The sequence below is a fragment of the Osmia bicornis genome, chromosome 11, assembly GCF_907164935.1.
Source record: "Osmia bicornis bicornis chromosome 11, iOsmBic2.1, whole genome shotgun sequence".
Taxonomy (NCBI): Eukaryota; Metazoa; Arthropoda; class Insecta; order Hymenoptera; family Megachilidae; genus Osmia; species Osmia bicornis.
In genome coordinates, this window is record NC_060226.1 from 4496631 (window position 1) to 4513059 (window position 16429).

Genomic DNA, 16429 nt, shown 5'->3' on the forward strand with positions numbered 1-16429 from the left:
TTTGCTCTGATTTTTCATCAGTTTATCTCAGAGGAAAATACAGCAGACCAACAAAGTGGCTGTTTTTAAAAATACCATCAAATTCGTGTAAATACTCCAATTTTTGCACAGAATTTATTTTGTGAAAATACATATACTGTCTCGAAGTTTAGTGACACCTAATCCTTGTCGGGGTAGGTTTAAGGTGGGGATCGTTAAAGAATTTCGCGACGGCTCGTCGTTTCCTTGAATTTCAGGATGCACCCCTTTGGTATCCGGTTGGATGCAGCTGGCAACTGGCCGACAGGACGGCGCGATAAAAGGACAACAAAACGCCACGAGGCGTGGCGATTAACTGAAACAACCGGCTCGACAATGGAGTAATCAGCGAGCTTTTCGACGCACCCATTCCCACCCTTACCATTCGACGTCGCGGGACACCGTTGTTGTCGCTTCAGCAATCGCAACGATGATGATGCCCCGTCCTCTTTGTCTCGTCGCGTTTCTTTCCGACACTGTCATAGACAATCTTGGTGAGAAAAGCATAATTTTATGATGGGGGATATTTAACTTCCTTGAAAGTAAAGGAATTAGGGATCGATTGTCTTAAGAAAAGAAAATTCTTACAAAACGTTCGAAAAACATTGGTACTATTAGACATATTTCCTCCCGAAGGAATTCGTCATCCCGACAAACTGAAGAAAAGGAGAAATCTAAGGGAATGAGAGGAGAAAGGAGGGGCAACTGGGAGGGAAAGACGTTAAGTGACTTTTCGACGTTCGCATTTTCTCTCGATCCCGTTGATAACGAAGACGTGAAACGGGAATTTCTCTATCAGTTGTCGTTCTCACTTTCTCCATCCCTCTTCCGTTATCAACTCGGTTGCTCTTTAAGCCGATGGGGGTGGCACGCGACCGCTGATTATACCATTCATCGCGCAACGTGGTCCGAAAGAGGGTTGCAAGCGGACTCGTAAACGTCGTAGCACCCTCTCCTGCGCAGCCTGGGTGCCCACTTTGGTCCTGCTGCCTACTACGGCCTTGAATGCTCCCTCATCAATGAAACAATCCGGCTTTCCGGCAGCCCGTCGCCGACGGCTCCTTAATTTCGGGATACTGCGACGTCGATGCCACCCTCTTTTCACCGGCTCCTTCTTCTTCGATCAATTACCACTGTTTTGTATTTGTTTTCAACTTTTTCCGCTTTGTATTCGATTCTGTGTGCTTCAATTAAACATTAATTACATGAAATTTCAATTCTGTTGGCCAATCTTAGCGGATGATATTATAGAAATTAAAAAAAGAAATTTCATGTAATTAATGTTTACTACCAATCATATAGTATCTTATATCGAAATTTCTGCAATAATGAAAAATTTTAAACAAAGAAAAATAAATGTCAGTTTCTAAGTAAAGGAACAGCAGCGAAAAAGAGGCGTGATGTTTGCTGGCGATACAGGCTAATTGAAAGTGTCAGTGTACAGATAAGGGTGTTGCATCGTGGAGAGTGTGAAAAGAGACACGGCTCCCCTTTCGAGTTCCTTTCTTCTCGTCGATGACCGATAAAAATCGTGCTCACACCCCACGAACGATGGAGAATGTGTAACGAGGGGGACGATAAAGGAGCGCCGACAGAATGACAGTCGACCGAGTCATTCAGTATCGTGTAGTGAATTTATGATCGAGTTAATAACAGAACAAATAGCTGATTGCTTTCGATAATCTATCCTCCATTCGTTTCACCCTTCTTTCTTCCCCATTGATTGAATTTATTCACCAATCTTTGATTATTCTCATCAGTACAGAAAATTATTATTTCTCTTGTTTAAAAGAAAAATGATTTTTCTTCTTTGTTTCTCATTATCCCTTCAAGATAGAACAGATTGCACTTTTCTTCTGCTGCAGATGAATATATTTGAAAACTTTCCGGAAATTCGACGGCAGCGAGCATAACAGTCGCTTCTTTATGGAACCTGAAATTCACCGAGGTGTTACCACCAACACATAGCCCTCTTGTCTCGTTTTATACCTCCTCTTTATCGTCTTATCACCGAAGACGTCTTTAGCCATGGTTCTATTCCCCCTTGCTTCTTCCAGCAAGACATCGCCTCGACTGATAACATTTATTTCAAGAAATAAGGCCCTCCTCGTTCTTTACTCGTACAACGAGCGAACAAAGCGAGAAAATATTTCTGTATTCCGAGGTGTAGGTGAGAAAGCAATGGTGCATTAATCATAGGTGTCAACAATGTTGAGAGAAATTCCATAAGATTTCTGTTACAGTTAAATGAAAGTTATTTTATTCTAAAATTATAATTAATTTTTTAACATCTTCCTATTGATTTCCTTTTTAATTGGAAACTTAAATTTGAAAATTAATCCACTTGTTAATAAAACAAACTAATCGATCCAATCTATCACCAATTAACCTCGTTAACAGAATTCACAGAAAAAATGACATTAACAATTCTCATCTTCAAATCCTCGAGTCCGCAATCATCCCCTCAGCCAATCGGATCACTCCGACCACGAGGTATCTATTCTACTTACCTCTTCTCCTGAAAGCGATCCTCGTCCGTCATTGTCTTCCCGAGGCATCAATGTCGACCGGATGCAGGCTGACCATCGGCTTCGAGGGAAAAGGTGAGAAAAGCAACGGTAGTACGATAATCTGCGTAACATACACACAACCGGTGGTTCGACTCTGTCGAACAAGCTAGTCTCGAAAGGGAGAAGAGGAAGATAAACGGTAGCGAGAAAGAAGGAACAACCTCCACCTGTTGAACGCGGTTCTGTCCTCGGTCCGCCATGTCGACGAAGTAGCCAATCGTGGGTGTCCATTAGCCGTGGACGATGGTGGGAGAGAAGGAAGATCCCTGGTTGGCCGATCCTTGTTTCCCCGCGTCCCACGGGACTCCCGGCTACTTCACGGCTCTCCGATTCCTCCCTGGCTCATCCCAGAGCCCGACGTCACAGAGGTCCTGACGGATCCTTGCCAGTCCTCGTCACGGACGGTATCAATCACACTGCTTGCTGCGATCGGTTCCGCGTCGGTTGCGTGCATGACCTGTTGATGATTCGACAATGAGCCCGTGTGCGGTTGATTAAAGAATGTATCCTTGACGTGGAAAGTTTTCGGACACGCGTTAACGGGACGCAGGGTGTGTGAACCACCGGATGGTTAACGAAGAAAAACAGTACAGAAAGAAGTGTTTGTGTCGGAAATTGAGAACGAAGAAAAATGAGCATAGTGAAAGAAAAAATTATTCTATCCATGATACAATGTGATAGAAAGATTGTATTAAATAATTAAGGTAGAAGTTGATGGTTGTAATTGATTGAAAGGATCGCGAGGGCAGAACGGTCGAGATGTCGTCGAAAACTCTTCATAACGAACATATTAAGAGACCTATGAACGCGTTCATGGTTTGGTCACGAGGGCAGCGACGGAAAATGGCCCAGGAGAATCCCAAGATGCACAATTCGGAGATTTCGAAGAGGCTCGGAGCTGAATGGAAGCTGCTCAGCGAGAGCGAGAAGCGGCCTTTCATCGATGAAGCTAAAAGACTTAGGTGAGTGTCGAGATTTAGTATAATTCTGTGTTAATTACAAGGTTCGTCATATTTTATGCACCACGGTAAGCCTTTATAGAATTTCGGAAATAGAGAAAAAGGGAAGAAGGATTAACGAAAGTTCCCTCGGTATCGTTTCAAATCAATGCCCAGAATTTTTTTTTACCTCGCTAATTGCTCTTTAGTTCACGAGTGGTCGAACGAAATTATCGCATCGAGACGTATCTGCAATAACCGAAAGGGGGGGAATGAAAAACGAGAAGGGGAGAGCTCGTACTTCATAATACGGTACATTGTTGCTAAAGCTAAGGGCGTGCTGCCCTAAGCCAAGGGGTGGAATAGGGTGAACGAAGTGGTATTTACGAAGGTGGAGGGGGACAGGCCCTTTATTACCGACCCTGAATATTTAATCATTGTTATGAGTTTATTTAGCGATGAACAGGTCGAAGAGATTTCACGAATGAACGGCATCGTTTCTCTTTACATTTTATATTTCCAATTATCGATATTATAGGGGAATGTTAATTTGGGAAGAATCGATGGAAGATTTTGAAGTTAAAAATATTGAATACCTAAAATTTTGTATAATACTTGAAACCGTATTTTTGCGGTGAATTTAGATAACGAGAGGCAGTGAAGGGAAAAATAAAAGCAAAGATAAAGGGCAATAAAAGGGAAATAAAATGGAGAATGGCGAACACAGAGAGACGAGGATTAATTTAAAAGCGCCACGACAGAATTCAGTTCTATCACGGTTTTTCTAAAGCAAAAATTGCCGGGATAGGCAATTGATAGGAGATGGCTGGGGTTGAATATAAACTCAGGGAATCACCCGGCATGGCGATAGGGCTCGTAAAATAAATAATGGAATAATAAAGTCGTTTCTTCTAAAGCGCGTCACCGTCGATTCCCTTTCAATTGCCAAGTGTACGTTTTCACTCGGTTTTGAAAAAAAACCGACTACAGTGACAAAATAAAAAGTCACTCCAGTTATAGCGACGAAATGTAACATCGAATCCGATTTTCCATCGATAACTGCGATAGAATCGACAAAAAAAAGAACAGGTATTGTAAAATTTCTTCCCTCAATACGTTTTCACCTAGCGCAATTTTGTTGTATTCTTGTTGAATGAACAATTGAACCAGTGTTGTATTCAAAGGGACAAGTTTTAAACTTTTTACCAAAAAGATGAACAAGATACAAATTTTCATAAGAGTTACATGTATTAGAACGTGCTCAATGTATTTAAAATATTGTTGCAAAACTACTATAAGTCCTATAGTTACGTAAAATTCAATAAGTCCTTTAGAAAATGTAAAAATTAAAAAGTTGATATTTTCCAAGTTCTATACTAATATTCTCCCTTTGAAAGCTGAAGCCGATCTTCGTATTTCACTAACAACGTGTAATAATTAAAAACGAAGATTTGTACATCCTTCTTGATGATCAAATAATTTCCAACTAATTTGAAGACGTCGATATTGACTCCATTCTATAATATAAAAGATTCCAGCGAAACCAAGAGAAAAGGGGTGTCGATCCGCGTAGGGTGGAGGAAAATTTTGACCAAAGTGTGGTCGACGAATCCGCTTTTCTGGCGGATGGCAGCGTCGGTGACGACTTTGGTAACGGCTGGGCGCCGCGACGATGAGGGGGGGTTGCGGCGAACGGCGATAAAATAAAGAGGAGAGGGCCCGATAAAAGTCGTTTCGTTCCGTTAGAACCACACCACCGGTAGGAACGGGTTCCCTTGGAACCGTGCCGTCACTGGCCCGACGTAATCTGTCCGTTCGTTCACGGCGACTCACAATGTGGCCCCCGAGATAACAAATAAAGCCCCATTGTCGCAATTGTGTGGATTTAAAAGGATTTGCGCGGCTCCTCTGCCGACCCCTACCTCTCTTCTGCCGCGTCCTTCTTGCTCACCCTCTTTCGTTCGTTGGCTGTGCCGTTGCCACTGCTGCTGTCTGTCCGACCATTCCCTCCTCCAGCCCTCTTTTCCACGACTTCCTGGTCCCTCGTTCTTGTTCCCGTCGCGAGGAAACCGGCAAGGGAAATCAGTGGAACGAAAATGGTCTCGCGGGGGTGGTGACCACTTTGCGGATTGATAGGTTCGTCATGGACACGGTTGGCGAGCTTTTCATGGGGAGGCAGGGTTAAAGTAACTACTATTCAATGTTTCGGGGTTGTTTTACGAAGGGTTAATTTTATTACAAGAATGCTTCTTGATTTGGTAGCAAAGTTAAGTAGTGGTAATCTCAATCTTCCCCTCATTATCATCTGCCCAAAACGGTATAATGATTAAATAATCCTTGGTAACCATCGACAATGGTTATCATTCGGTAGATTCGATGACAGGAACCGCGAAAGGTGAGCATCCTGCAAACTCCGTCGATCATTGCCAGGACAATCACGTTTATGACGAATCGTTACACTAATGACATTCGCGCAGCCAGGATCGGACAATCGTGACTAATTGTTATTGTTTCTTGTTGCGGTTGCCGCGAGCGCAACTACCGCGCGGCTTATGTCCACCGATATGATATAACGCGTTGTTTATCGCGCCGTTGGAAACGATGTGGTCGCTATGGTAGTGGTGGTGGTGGTGGTTGTGTCGGTTGTGGTGGTGGAGGGTTCCCAGCGAATTGTAAAGATTACGCCCGATGTTTATGCATTTATGCTGAATTATTGTCGGCGGGGCTTTACCGATGTTTATGCTGATTTACGCTTTGTGCTATCTGCCGGGACACATTGTCCCGGAATTATTATTCCGCTGCGTCACTCTCGCCACGAGAAACCGAAATTTCGGATTTCGTTCGCGAGCTGGAAAATTCACGTCACCCCTTACCACCCCCCCTTCACTGGCTACCCCTGTGGGTGTGTTTCGTGTTATTCCACGGTACGATTCGAAGAAACGTTTTATTCTTTACAATATTTCGTTAGTTTCAATAACATATGTGATGGATTTTCATGAAAATTCAAATTCATTTTTTATGAATTCGGTTATTTCTGTCGCAGAGTGTATGAATTTAAGCAGCCGGCGTTGTGCGCGCGCGTTTCCAAGAGAATTCCCCGCGAAAAAGACGAGCTCTCGGCCGTGAAACACCTATCTCGTTCGCTTTCTTTTATCTACACGAGGCGAAGCATAAATAAGGACTGCGTTTGTGCGCCTCTTGGGTACATAATGGAGTATTATGTGATGGAGATACCGCGGGGTTCTGACTCTTCCCCTCTCGTCCCTCTTTCAGCAGCCCTGCTGCGCCTCCAACCGGGGTGTGTGTACAAGATATTTACTACAAATACCCATGGTGGGCCGTATCGTGTCCTAGCACCACGATAATACGTCCCTTTGTACGGATAACGGTGTCGAGAGCAAAGTTTACCGAATTCTAGACTGTCTCGTGCGATTCTTCGCGTGATAACGAATGACACCTCTGACTATTGAAAGTAGATACCGAAGAAATCATTGTCTAAAGGCTTTGCAAGGACGATTACGAAAAATGTCACCAAAGAAAATCATTCGAACACGTGCTAACATTCTCGGATACATTTCTGTTTCAGAGCCCTCCACATGAAGGAGCATCCCGACTACAAGTACCGTCCCCGCAGGAAGCCGAAATCGTTGGTGAAGAAGGAAAACAAGTTTGGCTTCTCGATATCACCACTGATGTCCTCAGGTGAAACCCTAGGCAATATATCGAGAGGTCTGCTACCCCCTTTAGCGCCTCCGTCCCATCACACCCTGATGAGCCACGAGGACCTCAAGATTCCACGATTCTTCCCGCCCTTTCCTTATCCTCTTTACCCCATTCAGCATAAACTCGGAGAGGAATTCAATGGCGGGAAACTGGCGGCAGATTTAGCCTTCCAAGCTCTATACGGAGGCAGCACCTTCTATTCCGGTCATCAGACGATGACCTGGCCAGGATTGTCAACAGCCACCTGTCTGCAACCGAACTGCGGTTGCCCCAGTCCCTCGAAAGACCCAAAAAGGCCTTACGTCCCTACTAAATTAGAAGAGAGATCCTTTCCTAGTCCAGGGAAACCGGAAGACGATGGGTTCCCGTCAGATCGTGATTCCAGCAGGGAGGAATCACGGTACAGAAAACTAGAGGATGATGCGTTCTCGACATCGGTGGACAGACATCAGGAAGACAGATCCCAGGATCGTTTCTCTTCGTCTTCTTCTTCCTCGCCGACTGATCAGACGGAAAAAGTGTCCAATACTCTCCCGACGACAACGCCGACCACTAAAGTCGAGAGTCCATTTTCCGTTCAAAATTTAACGTCATCCAGCTCGAATTTAGGTGCTCATCACGGTCATGTCATATGAAGGCCGCTTCCGGTTCTCCCGGATCTAAACTTCCGGGGGAACCTGGTACCAGCCGGATGGCCCAGCACCGATTGGTGGAGGGTCCCACCGATGCTGTCGCCGATTCCTCAAGCAACCGTCACGAATCTGAGCGCAACAGCGAAGGAGGATGAGATCCAGTTTCAAGTGGATCAACAGAGGACCTCGGTGATGGCTAGATCGAGGAACGTTCACATCGCCAATGTGCAGTGATCCTTCGCGGAGATCGAAAGGTATTCTGTTGGAGATCGCGTGTGATTAGGTTCCACTCATGTGACTCAATTTAGACAGTGTATAAGGTTAGAGTCTTTCAAACTCCATGGAAGACTATACCGATCCTGCCACAGTCCACGGACTAGATACCGGGCTGTTTGAAACTTGTTGCATTTTGTGATCATTTCGACAGCCCATCTTTGGCGCCAGTGTTTTTATTGCAATTGTACGATGTACAGGGTGGATCAAAGTTAACGGTTCACCCTGTGGGTGTTGAAATTTCGAGAGGCTCGAGAATGTTTCTGAACGAATCATCGAAATAGCTCGATGGAACTGTTCTTTGGACGAAAAAGAGTCGACGTTTCGTTATGCGAGGCCGATGTTGGATAGGAAAAGCCGAATCGATAACTCGCCACGGCCGAAATCCCACAAAGAGAGAGAGACACGAAACGGTTCTTTCTGGCAAAGCTTGTGTGCAGGGACTCGCGGAAGAGTCCAATTTTGATGAGATAACCAACCCTCTCGTGGCACTATTACCGTACACGCGAGCCAAAGCGGAACGGGAGAACAGAAAGAGCCGCTGGTTCATGGGATAGAGAAAGAGGGGGCGGGTTGGGGGGGAGAAAAAAGAAAAAAAGGCTCTTCTAGCAGAAAGGCAAATCTCTTCTTTGGGACTCGGCCATGCGAAATAAGCCAAACGTTTCTGAATGCTAACGTAGATGCGACACAGCGGACCTGTACACACGTTATACACCACCCCTCTCGCGAGATGATTTTATTGCGTCGCGGTGGACAGCGTCGCGCATCGATACTGCAACCACTCGATATTTTTCATTTCTTTCGGTTACGCAGTTGTAATTGCTGTCAAAGGAAGATCGTGACGGTGAGTGAGTTGATAGAAAAAATATATCTTTCAGGGAGTTCTGGTTGAAATTTGAAAAATTTGTGATATAGCGTATCTACTTAAGTTTCTATTAAGTTATTTTTCTTAGAAAAATGTAAATAACGTGGAAATTTTTGTTGTCTTTCTATAATGTTATAAATTTTACTACCTTTCTTACGGGGCTGTTTCATTTTTTCAGATTAATTTTTCTTTACAGAAAAATTCTAAGCTTTAATTTTATACAAAAGGTATCGAATGAAATGAATAGAAAAATTCGTCATCGTTCGAAATTTGTTACTACAGCCAGCAATAATAGAGCGATCGATTCGCTGAAATTGTTTGCAGATACGGCATTCTGTTGCGAATCATTGAATTCGTTACGAACATCCAGCGACCAGCGGTTGTAGCTGATTTTTCAACGTTTCCTAGGTATATTTTGAAAATTTTACACGCTTGTTTTGATCCCGGCTCGCGCCACCCCTGTCGCGCGTATTTTTCGGCTGAAAAATCGAAACGACACGCCAGAACGGATGGTCATTTCCGTGGACACATTCCCTATAGAAAATGTATACTGTAAATGATAACGATCGTAGGAAATCGGCGTATCGCGTGGACCGGTTGCAGGATTATTAAGAAACATTGAACTGTACTGTAACGCGTATCTAAAGAATAGAAACATATCCTTCCACGTATTCAAATAAATTCCCCTCGTACCCTTTGTTTTCGAAACGGAGAAGAGGAGAACAGTAGCGATCGTATAATCCGTTGGATTTTTTATTAACACTAGAATAACCAACACCAAATGTTATTTACTTTTTAATTACAAATAAATTTAAAAAATATGACTAAACGAAGAGTAATTCGACGAAAGCACCTGAATAGTCTCTGTAACTTAAAATAAAAAACTTTTAGGTGGTTGGTTGTTCTATTGTTGAATTTCGTAACGCGGCTGCGTTAATCCCCCGATGCGACACCCACGTAATTATTGTTAATTATCTGCTGTAACATAACGCGACGTTTGTAAATAAATTGAATCTTAATCGAAAAACCAACACAGGTGCCTGCCCCGTGATTCCTCGCCTCGTAGTGAACCGTGTAGGTATCATTTAATTTCATATAATTTAATTACCATTGTATCTATTGTAAAATAATTCCAATGCATGTTTCATTGAAAAGCAGGTCCCTCGAAAGATACCTCTATGAATTTGTAGAACTAATCGAAGGGTATGCGAAGGAATCGTCGACGGAGAAAATCTGAGGAACGAGGAGGAGGAACCTCCACGCCTTTCCTTTCGACCCTCGAACCACCCCTCCGTAGCGTCGTGTTTTATTTCTGATAGCGACGCCTCCGTTGCCGCCGCGAGGACATTATCGCCACCGCGAAGGACCCTTTCTTCCCCCATAAAGGCAATCACGCTTTCTTCGTGGCGAGATAACAGCAGAATGGAGAGCCAGAGACGTCTCCGTGAACAGCAGCGTATTCCAAGACGATTCTATAATTCTCAGCTCGCTCTAGAGAACGAGCCAGCGATTCTTTTCACCCCTTTCTCTTCCATGAAATTATTTTATTTTACATTTTCAGACCCGAGTAGAATGATTCTTTTTTTAAGCTGTACACGGTCGAGGCGTTTATGATATAGAAGAAAGCACGAGGAACGAGCGGAACTTCAAAGAACCAACGTAGACTGGAAATGCGTGGTGGGTGTTCCGATTCGAAAGTGATTACATTTGACTTGGATTCGTGCCTCCTTACAGCAAAGGCAGCCACTGTCGCTACAGAGCCTCGCCAACGAGGACATTCTTCCTCGACAATACCTCCCACAATCGAGCGAGCTGCGCTTCCGCGAATACTAATGGAGAACGCCTAGACTCCTTTGGCCAGCCAACAGTCGACACCCCTTCCATCCTTTCTGCAACCCCTATAAAACTTCGCCTACCGAGACATCCCTCGCGTTTCTATCAGAAAATTCCTAGCCGATCAATTTTTCCAGGTAAAACTACGCTGGCTTCCGTCTCTCCATCACTTTTTCAATGAGACATTTGAGAAATCGGAACGAGTCGTTGGAAAAAAATAGGAGACAGTATAGGTCGGCGACGCACGGTATTTTGATTATGATCTCTGGAACTTTAGACTTACGAAACGAAAATTCGAGTATTCGAATGCCAGTGGAAATACGGAAGTATAGTCATTATATGTATAATTTTGAGACACATTCAGTAAGATTGATAGTATAGCACAGAAACGGTAACCAGGAATACCAATCGATGTGAGAGGCAATAGAAGCGACTGGAAAGTGCCAATAATCCACGATAAGTATTTGACAAATATACAAATTCGATCAGATTCCACGGTTATTATCGTTTCTTCGATGATCCATTTTTGCAAACATTCTTGGAACGATTGAAATTTTTATTACACGATATTCATTCTTAAATATTGAAACTGCCCTTCCTTAGATCAAATATGAAAACAGAAGGATTTGTTTTTTGGAATGTAAACTCTGTCATGAAATCAAGTGTCGAACAATCAATAACGTAACAATGTAGAGATTTAAAAATCTTTTGGAATCGTGGCTCGATGTAAGGATATAGGGGTAGGGAAGTCGAGTAGGACGTCTCTCGCGAGTGCAAATTATTTTTCACGTGGCAACCATCCCCCGATAGAGGCTCAGGAATCCATGCACCAATGGATATGCAACGGAGGCAAAACATAATGCAACGTTCGCTTCTCTCTTCTCTCCGCTCTTCTATTTCCCGAGCCAACAAAGGAAGGATTTGTCGCGAAGCGAAGCTCTGCCGCCGACAAAACCTTACCCTCCCTCCAACCCCTCTTCACCTGTCTATTCGTACGCTTTGTAAAGCTTTTAGCCCATTACGAGAGCGTACGCGTTCGGCTCGTCGATTGATGTAATGCTATTCTTGCTCGCGAGCATATTTATGCTTATGCATATTCCTTCGACGCCACTGAATCGTACGTGCACGATTAATACTCCGTATACTATCACCAGGGTGCGATACAAGCATTCTTTTTTGATCGTGATAAATGTTTACAGTATACACGGTGGATCGTTTAAAATGGATTAACAGTTTGGCGAAACAAGCAGTTGGGAATCTTAAGTACCGTGCGTCGCCGACTCTCCGGACGCATAGTGCAAGGGAAAAAACACAGCGATCTCAAAAGTTATTTCCTCCCTGTAATCAAATACTGTTTCAAGGGAAGCAATGAAAGAAAATCGGAAGCGGTAATACGATTTTTCCAAGCTCGTCGAAAGGAAATAAAACCAATTTTGTGTCCCAGTAGAGGAGAAGACGAGAGAAGAAACAGAGTTAGGGTAGCCGGTATCTGACATCGTGGAACCGGAAGGAAGTGACCCGGAGAGGAGAGGATCCAGGAAAAGCGAAGAGGCTTGAGAAAGAATGTATGTACGCCTGCATCGAGGCACTTTCGAAATATCAATTTGAAACAGCCACGGCTATAGGTATGCGTCATACTTTCCACCGGCCATTATGGCCGGCTTTCCATTTTTATTTATATTTACAGCACCTGCCAGCCCCCCTAACAGCCGCGATTTTAGATCCGTCGCTGCCGGGTCAACCGTGGAAACGAGACAGAGGGGAAGAACCGTCGTCGATTCTCTGCCACGATATTTTACGACATTTTGTTTCCAATCCGCGGGAAAAGGTGTCGGGGCATCACCGGGCCTTATTCGACATTTATTACCTTAAATCGTGACGAAGTGTCCCTAGAATAGACCTTTTTATTTTCCGCTTGCTCGATCGACTCCCCTGTCTCGTTCGTTATTACACCTTCTTAAGTCCATTAAAATAAATTACGTTATTTTTCGAGAAATAACCGAATTTCATCGAAATGAAATAAACAGAAAAGAAATTGAAATGTATACCAACAGCATTCAAGAAACTCCGCATCGTTTCTCCTCAATTTATTGACTTCACTTCCCAAGATCTGGCGACCCTCGTGGGTGTTCATCTTGACCGGAAGTTCGCCGGGCGGCGACCGTTGCTCGCTTTCGGTTTTTCAATTTCGCATAATGTCTGGCATGGTCTATCGGCGTGTTGGAAAAACGTAGACGTGATAAGATAACCGTGGCCAATACCAGGGGAATTTACGTTGGGCATAAGTTTGCCTTATATATGAGCGTCCACGGGAAATGCGACGATCCTATCGGTCGCGGCCGGGTCATGGAGATCCGTCGGTGAAATGTTGCCCGGCTAGTATTTTACTAGTTCTCGGGTAGCTGACGTGTTCGAAAAGCGAGCTAGTGTCGCGAACGAATGAAGATAAACTGGACCCGGTACCATGTCTTGAAGAAGACTCTAAAAGGTTTTCATCTATTACCAGGGAGATTGTTCGTGATTCGAACAGCTTCTTGTGCCAAGATTTCCTGACAGTAATAAAGAATATGGAATATCAAAAATCTTAAGTCTAGGTCTTTGAAAATTTTTGAATTTTAAAAATCTGGAATTTTTTAATGATACAATTTTCGAGTCCACCCCGTCTCCTACCTAGTTACACCCATACTCAAAATGATCATTACCTCTCCTAACAATAAACCTCTTAAAATGACTCCGAACCACGACTCTCGTTTTCAGCGAACTTTGAACGGGAATCGCAAAGAAGACAAGGCGATTGTTGGCAACGTGGACGTGATACCTCGGCATTAAACCGACGGGGATCCCGAAAACCCTTGGATTGTCTGCGGCACGGCCTGAAATAACAATAACCCCATTCAGCGTGGTGGCATTTGACAGTGGGGTCGGAAACAATGAAACAATCAACCTGCACCGCCGCTTCTCTTCGGGCTATGGAAGTGGCGAGAAGAGGCCGGAAGTCAACAGTACCGGACAATACCGGGCGGCGTCTGACTACCATTCCTAATTAGCCAAGTTCACCAACTCCAGCCGGACTTGAACACCCTTAAATGCATAATTATCGCTGATACCTCTACCGCCTACCATTTCCACTATTATTCGACCACATTCGGCTCGTCAATATCCTAATTACCCAGTTTACAAACAGACAGAGGAGGTTATTAAATTTTCTAGCATAAATAAATAATTTTCGACTCCCAAAAGATCCAAGCGCTGTCTTGCTTGGGTGTAAACGTGTGATATGAAATGTTTGAAGCTATTTGTAAAATGATTAACATAAAAATAAGGCTGTTTCCATCTCGCTGTTGGAATTCATTGAATCAAATTCGCAAAATGATCCAACAAACGAGCGAGGAGAAAGAAAAGGACGCGTGAAGGATTGATCGAGCGACGGTGACGCTATTAACGAACTTCTCACCAGCCCCTTTTTTCCTTTTTTCCTCGGTTGCATCCCTCCTGCGTTTCGCTGCATTTTATTATTCGTATAATCGGATCTGGGACGGCGATAGCGCCGGTGATTTCGGGTTTGTCTACGGTAACACAGTTGTCGGCCCGACAATGCCACCCCTGAATGCCTCATTGTCTGCCAGGACCGACGCCCACTCAAAACTTCCACTCGCGCCATCGCCGCCCGTCATTTTCCGCAATCAAACGATTCGTGCTTTGAGCTACCTACCCCTCTTCTGTCTGCAAAACCACTTATATATAATTGCGAATCGACGCAATTAAAAAACGTCTTCTTGCACCGAAAAATCTGCCCTTCGTTTCTGAGAATGCAGATTTAAACGTCTGATTCAATTCTCGTTCATAGGAAGCTACGACGTTTCCATTCGATAAAGAAAATGAAATTTTATGATCTATGAATCATGACCAGACAAAAAATTAAGATTTCAACCGAGCAACGAGTAATTTCGAGCAACAGAGTCGGGGTGCAACAACAGGCTTCTGTTAAACAAGAGCGAAAGAGGAAGCCGCGGATAAAGTGATTCGCGGCAATTAATCTGCCTGTAAATGATAACGTTTTCATTTTCTCTGATACCCTCCTCCGTCGCGGCTTACGGAGAATAATAATCTATCTTAAATAACCTGCGGGGTTCAAGCGACGCTGAAGGAGCCCAGGCTTCGCTGCAAGATGCTTCAGCTGAAGTAAATGGCGAAAGCTAAAGTAATCTCGGCCAAGAATTCAATTACTACGGGGTTGTGGTGAACGTGGACCGAGATTTAAATACAGAAATTATGTTCCCGGCCGTTGATGTTGATTAGAGCGTTCTGTGCGAGAATTATTTTCATACAGATCAAATTTGTTCATCCAATTACAATAGAATCCAATGTGCGATGCAATGTATTTCAATTCTAATTACAAAAACTCCCGAAGAAATCAGCCTGGTCGAGAAGTATAAATCAGCCGAAAGCTACCCCTTTCGTGGATCGATTAGAAGACAAACGTCCCGCGAAAACAAGCCACGAGAATCGTGTTGCTGGCCTCTCGATCCTCGATCGTTGATGCAGAGGGGTGCTAGGGAATAGGATAGGAGCGAACCGTGAAGAGGCCGTTATTGTGGGCGCTGGCGCGCGTCATTTGATCGCTCACAGTGGAAGCCAAGGCTTCTCTCTCTCTCTCTCTCTCTCTCTCTCTGTGCACAATTTCCCTTCTGCCGAAACTAGCGATGGATATTCGAAACACTCCTCAGCAAATTTTCGAGCAAGTCAAGTTGAGATCGCTTTGAGACTTAAAAGTCTTGAGGGAGTTGGAAGGGTTGAAAACCCTTTAATAATATTAAAAATTCTTGAAGTTTGAAAATTCTTCGAATCCCTTCGAAGTACTTACGAAATTTCTATATACCTTTGTAAATCTTTGCCAGTAAACATTGCAAGAAAATTGGATAATGCAATCGAATACAATATTTATATTCGAAGCGATTCGAAACGCTTCATAGCCCATCGCTACTTGTCACTCGATTCAACCCCTCTCAGCCCTTCTAGTTTCAACCGAACGGCCGTCCACGTCCCGCACCCTCTGCACCCATGGAAGTTGCGCAAGCCAGCCCGCAGGAAGGGTAGGTGGGCCAGCTAGAGGGTGGAATTTAGCCCGCAGGCCGGCCAACCTAATGGAAACAAGAAATTGCGGCAAACAGCGTTACCCACGCCTCGGCACCCCGTAAATATCACGGCCGAGAGAGACATCCTGACAGAAACCGACTCCCATCGCTGCCTTCTGTCCTTCTCAAAAGGATCCTATGGTACGTTTGACCTCCAGGCTGGCTGAAAAAGGGTGACTACCACCCAACGTCTCCCAGACGATCTTTCTACTCGCTTCTTTAACTTCTTTCGATTTGCATATTAAATAGGGTTAAGAAAAATAATTGATAAATGAACGATGCTTCTATAGAAATTGTTGAAATATTTTTCTTGTAAAATTTTTCTTTTCCAGATATCTATTGGTAATTCTACGAGGCTGTTTAATAATTGCAATATCGATTGCTTAGACAATGTATCAAGGCTGTAACAATAGAGACGGAAACGGACGCCGGTGTAATGCAA

General features: G+C 44.0%; 1 protein-coding gene across 1 annotated transcript; it reads left to right on the forward strand.

Moving 5' to 3' along the window:
- The first annotated feature begins 426 nt into the window (after positions 1–426).
- On the forward strand, positions 427–8705 carry LOC114872400 (transcription factor Sox-21-B-like). Its single transcript, XM_029179550.2, has 3 exons — positions 427–512; positions 3324–3550; positions 7113–8705. Exons 2-3 carry the CDS (start codon positions 3348–3350, stop codon positions 7882–7884), a joined length of 975 nt encoding a protein of 324 aa, XP_029035383.1. The 5' UTR covers positions 427–512; positions 3324–3347; the 3' UTR covers positions 7885–8705.
- Positions 8706–16429: the final 7724 nt, after the last annotated feature.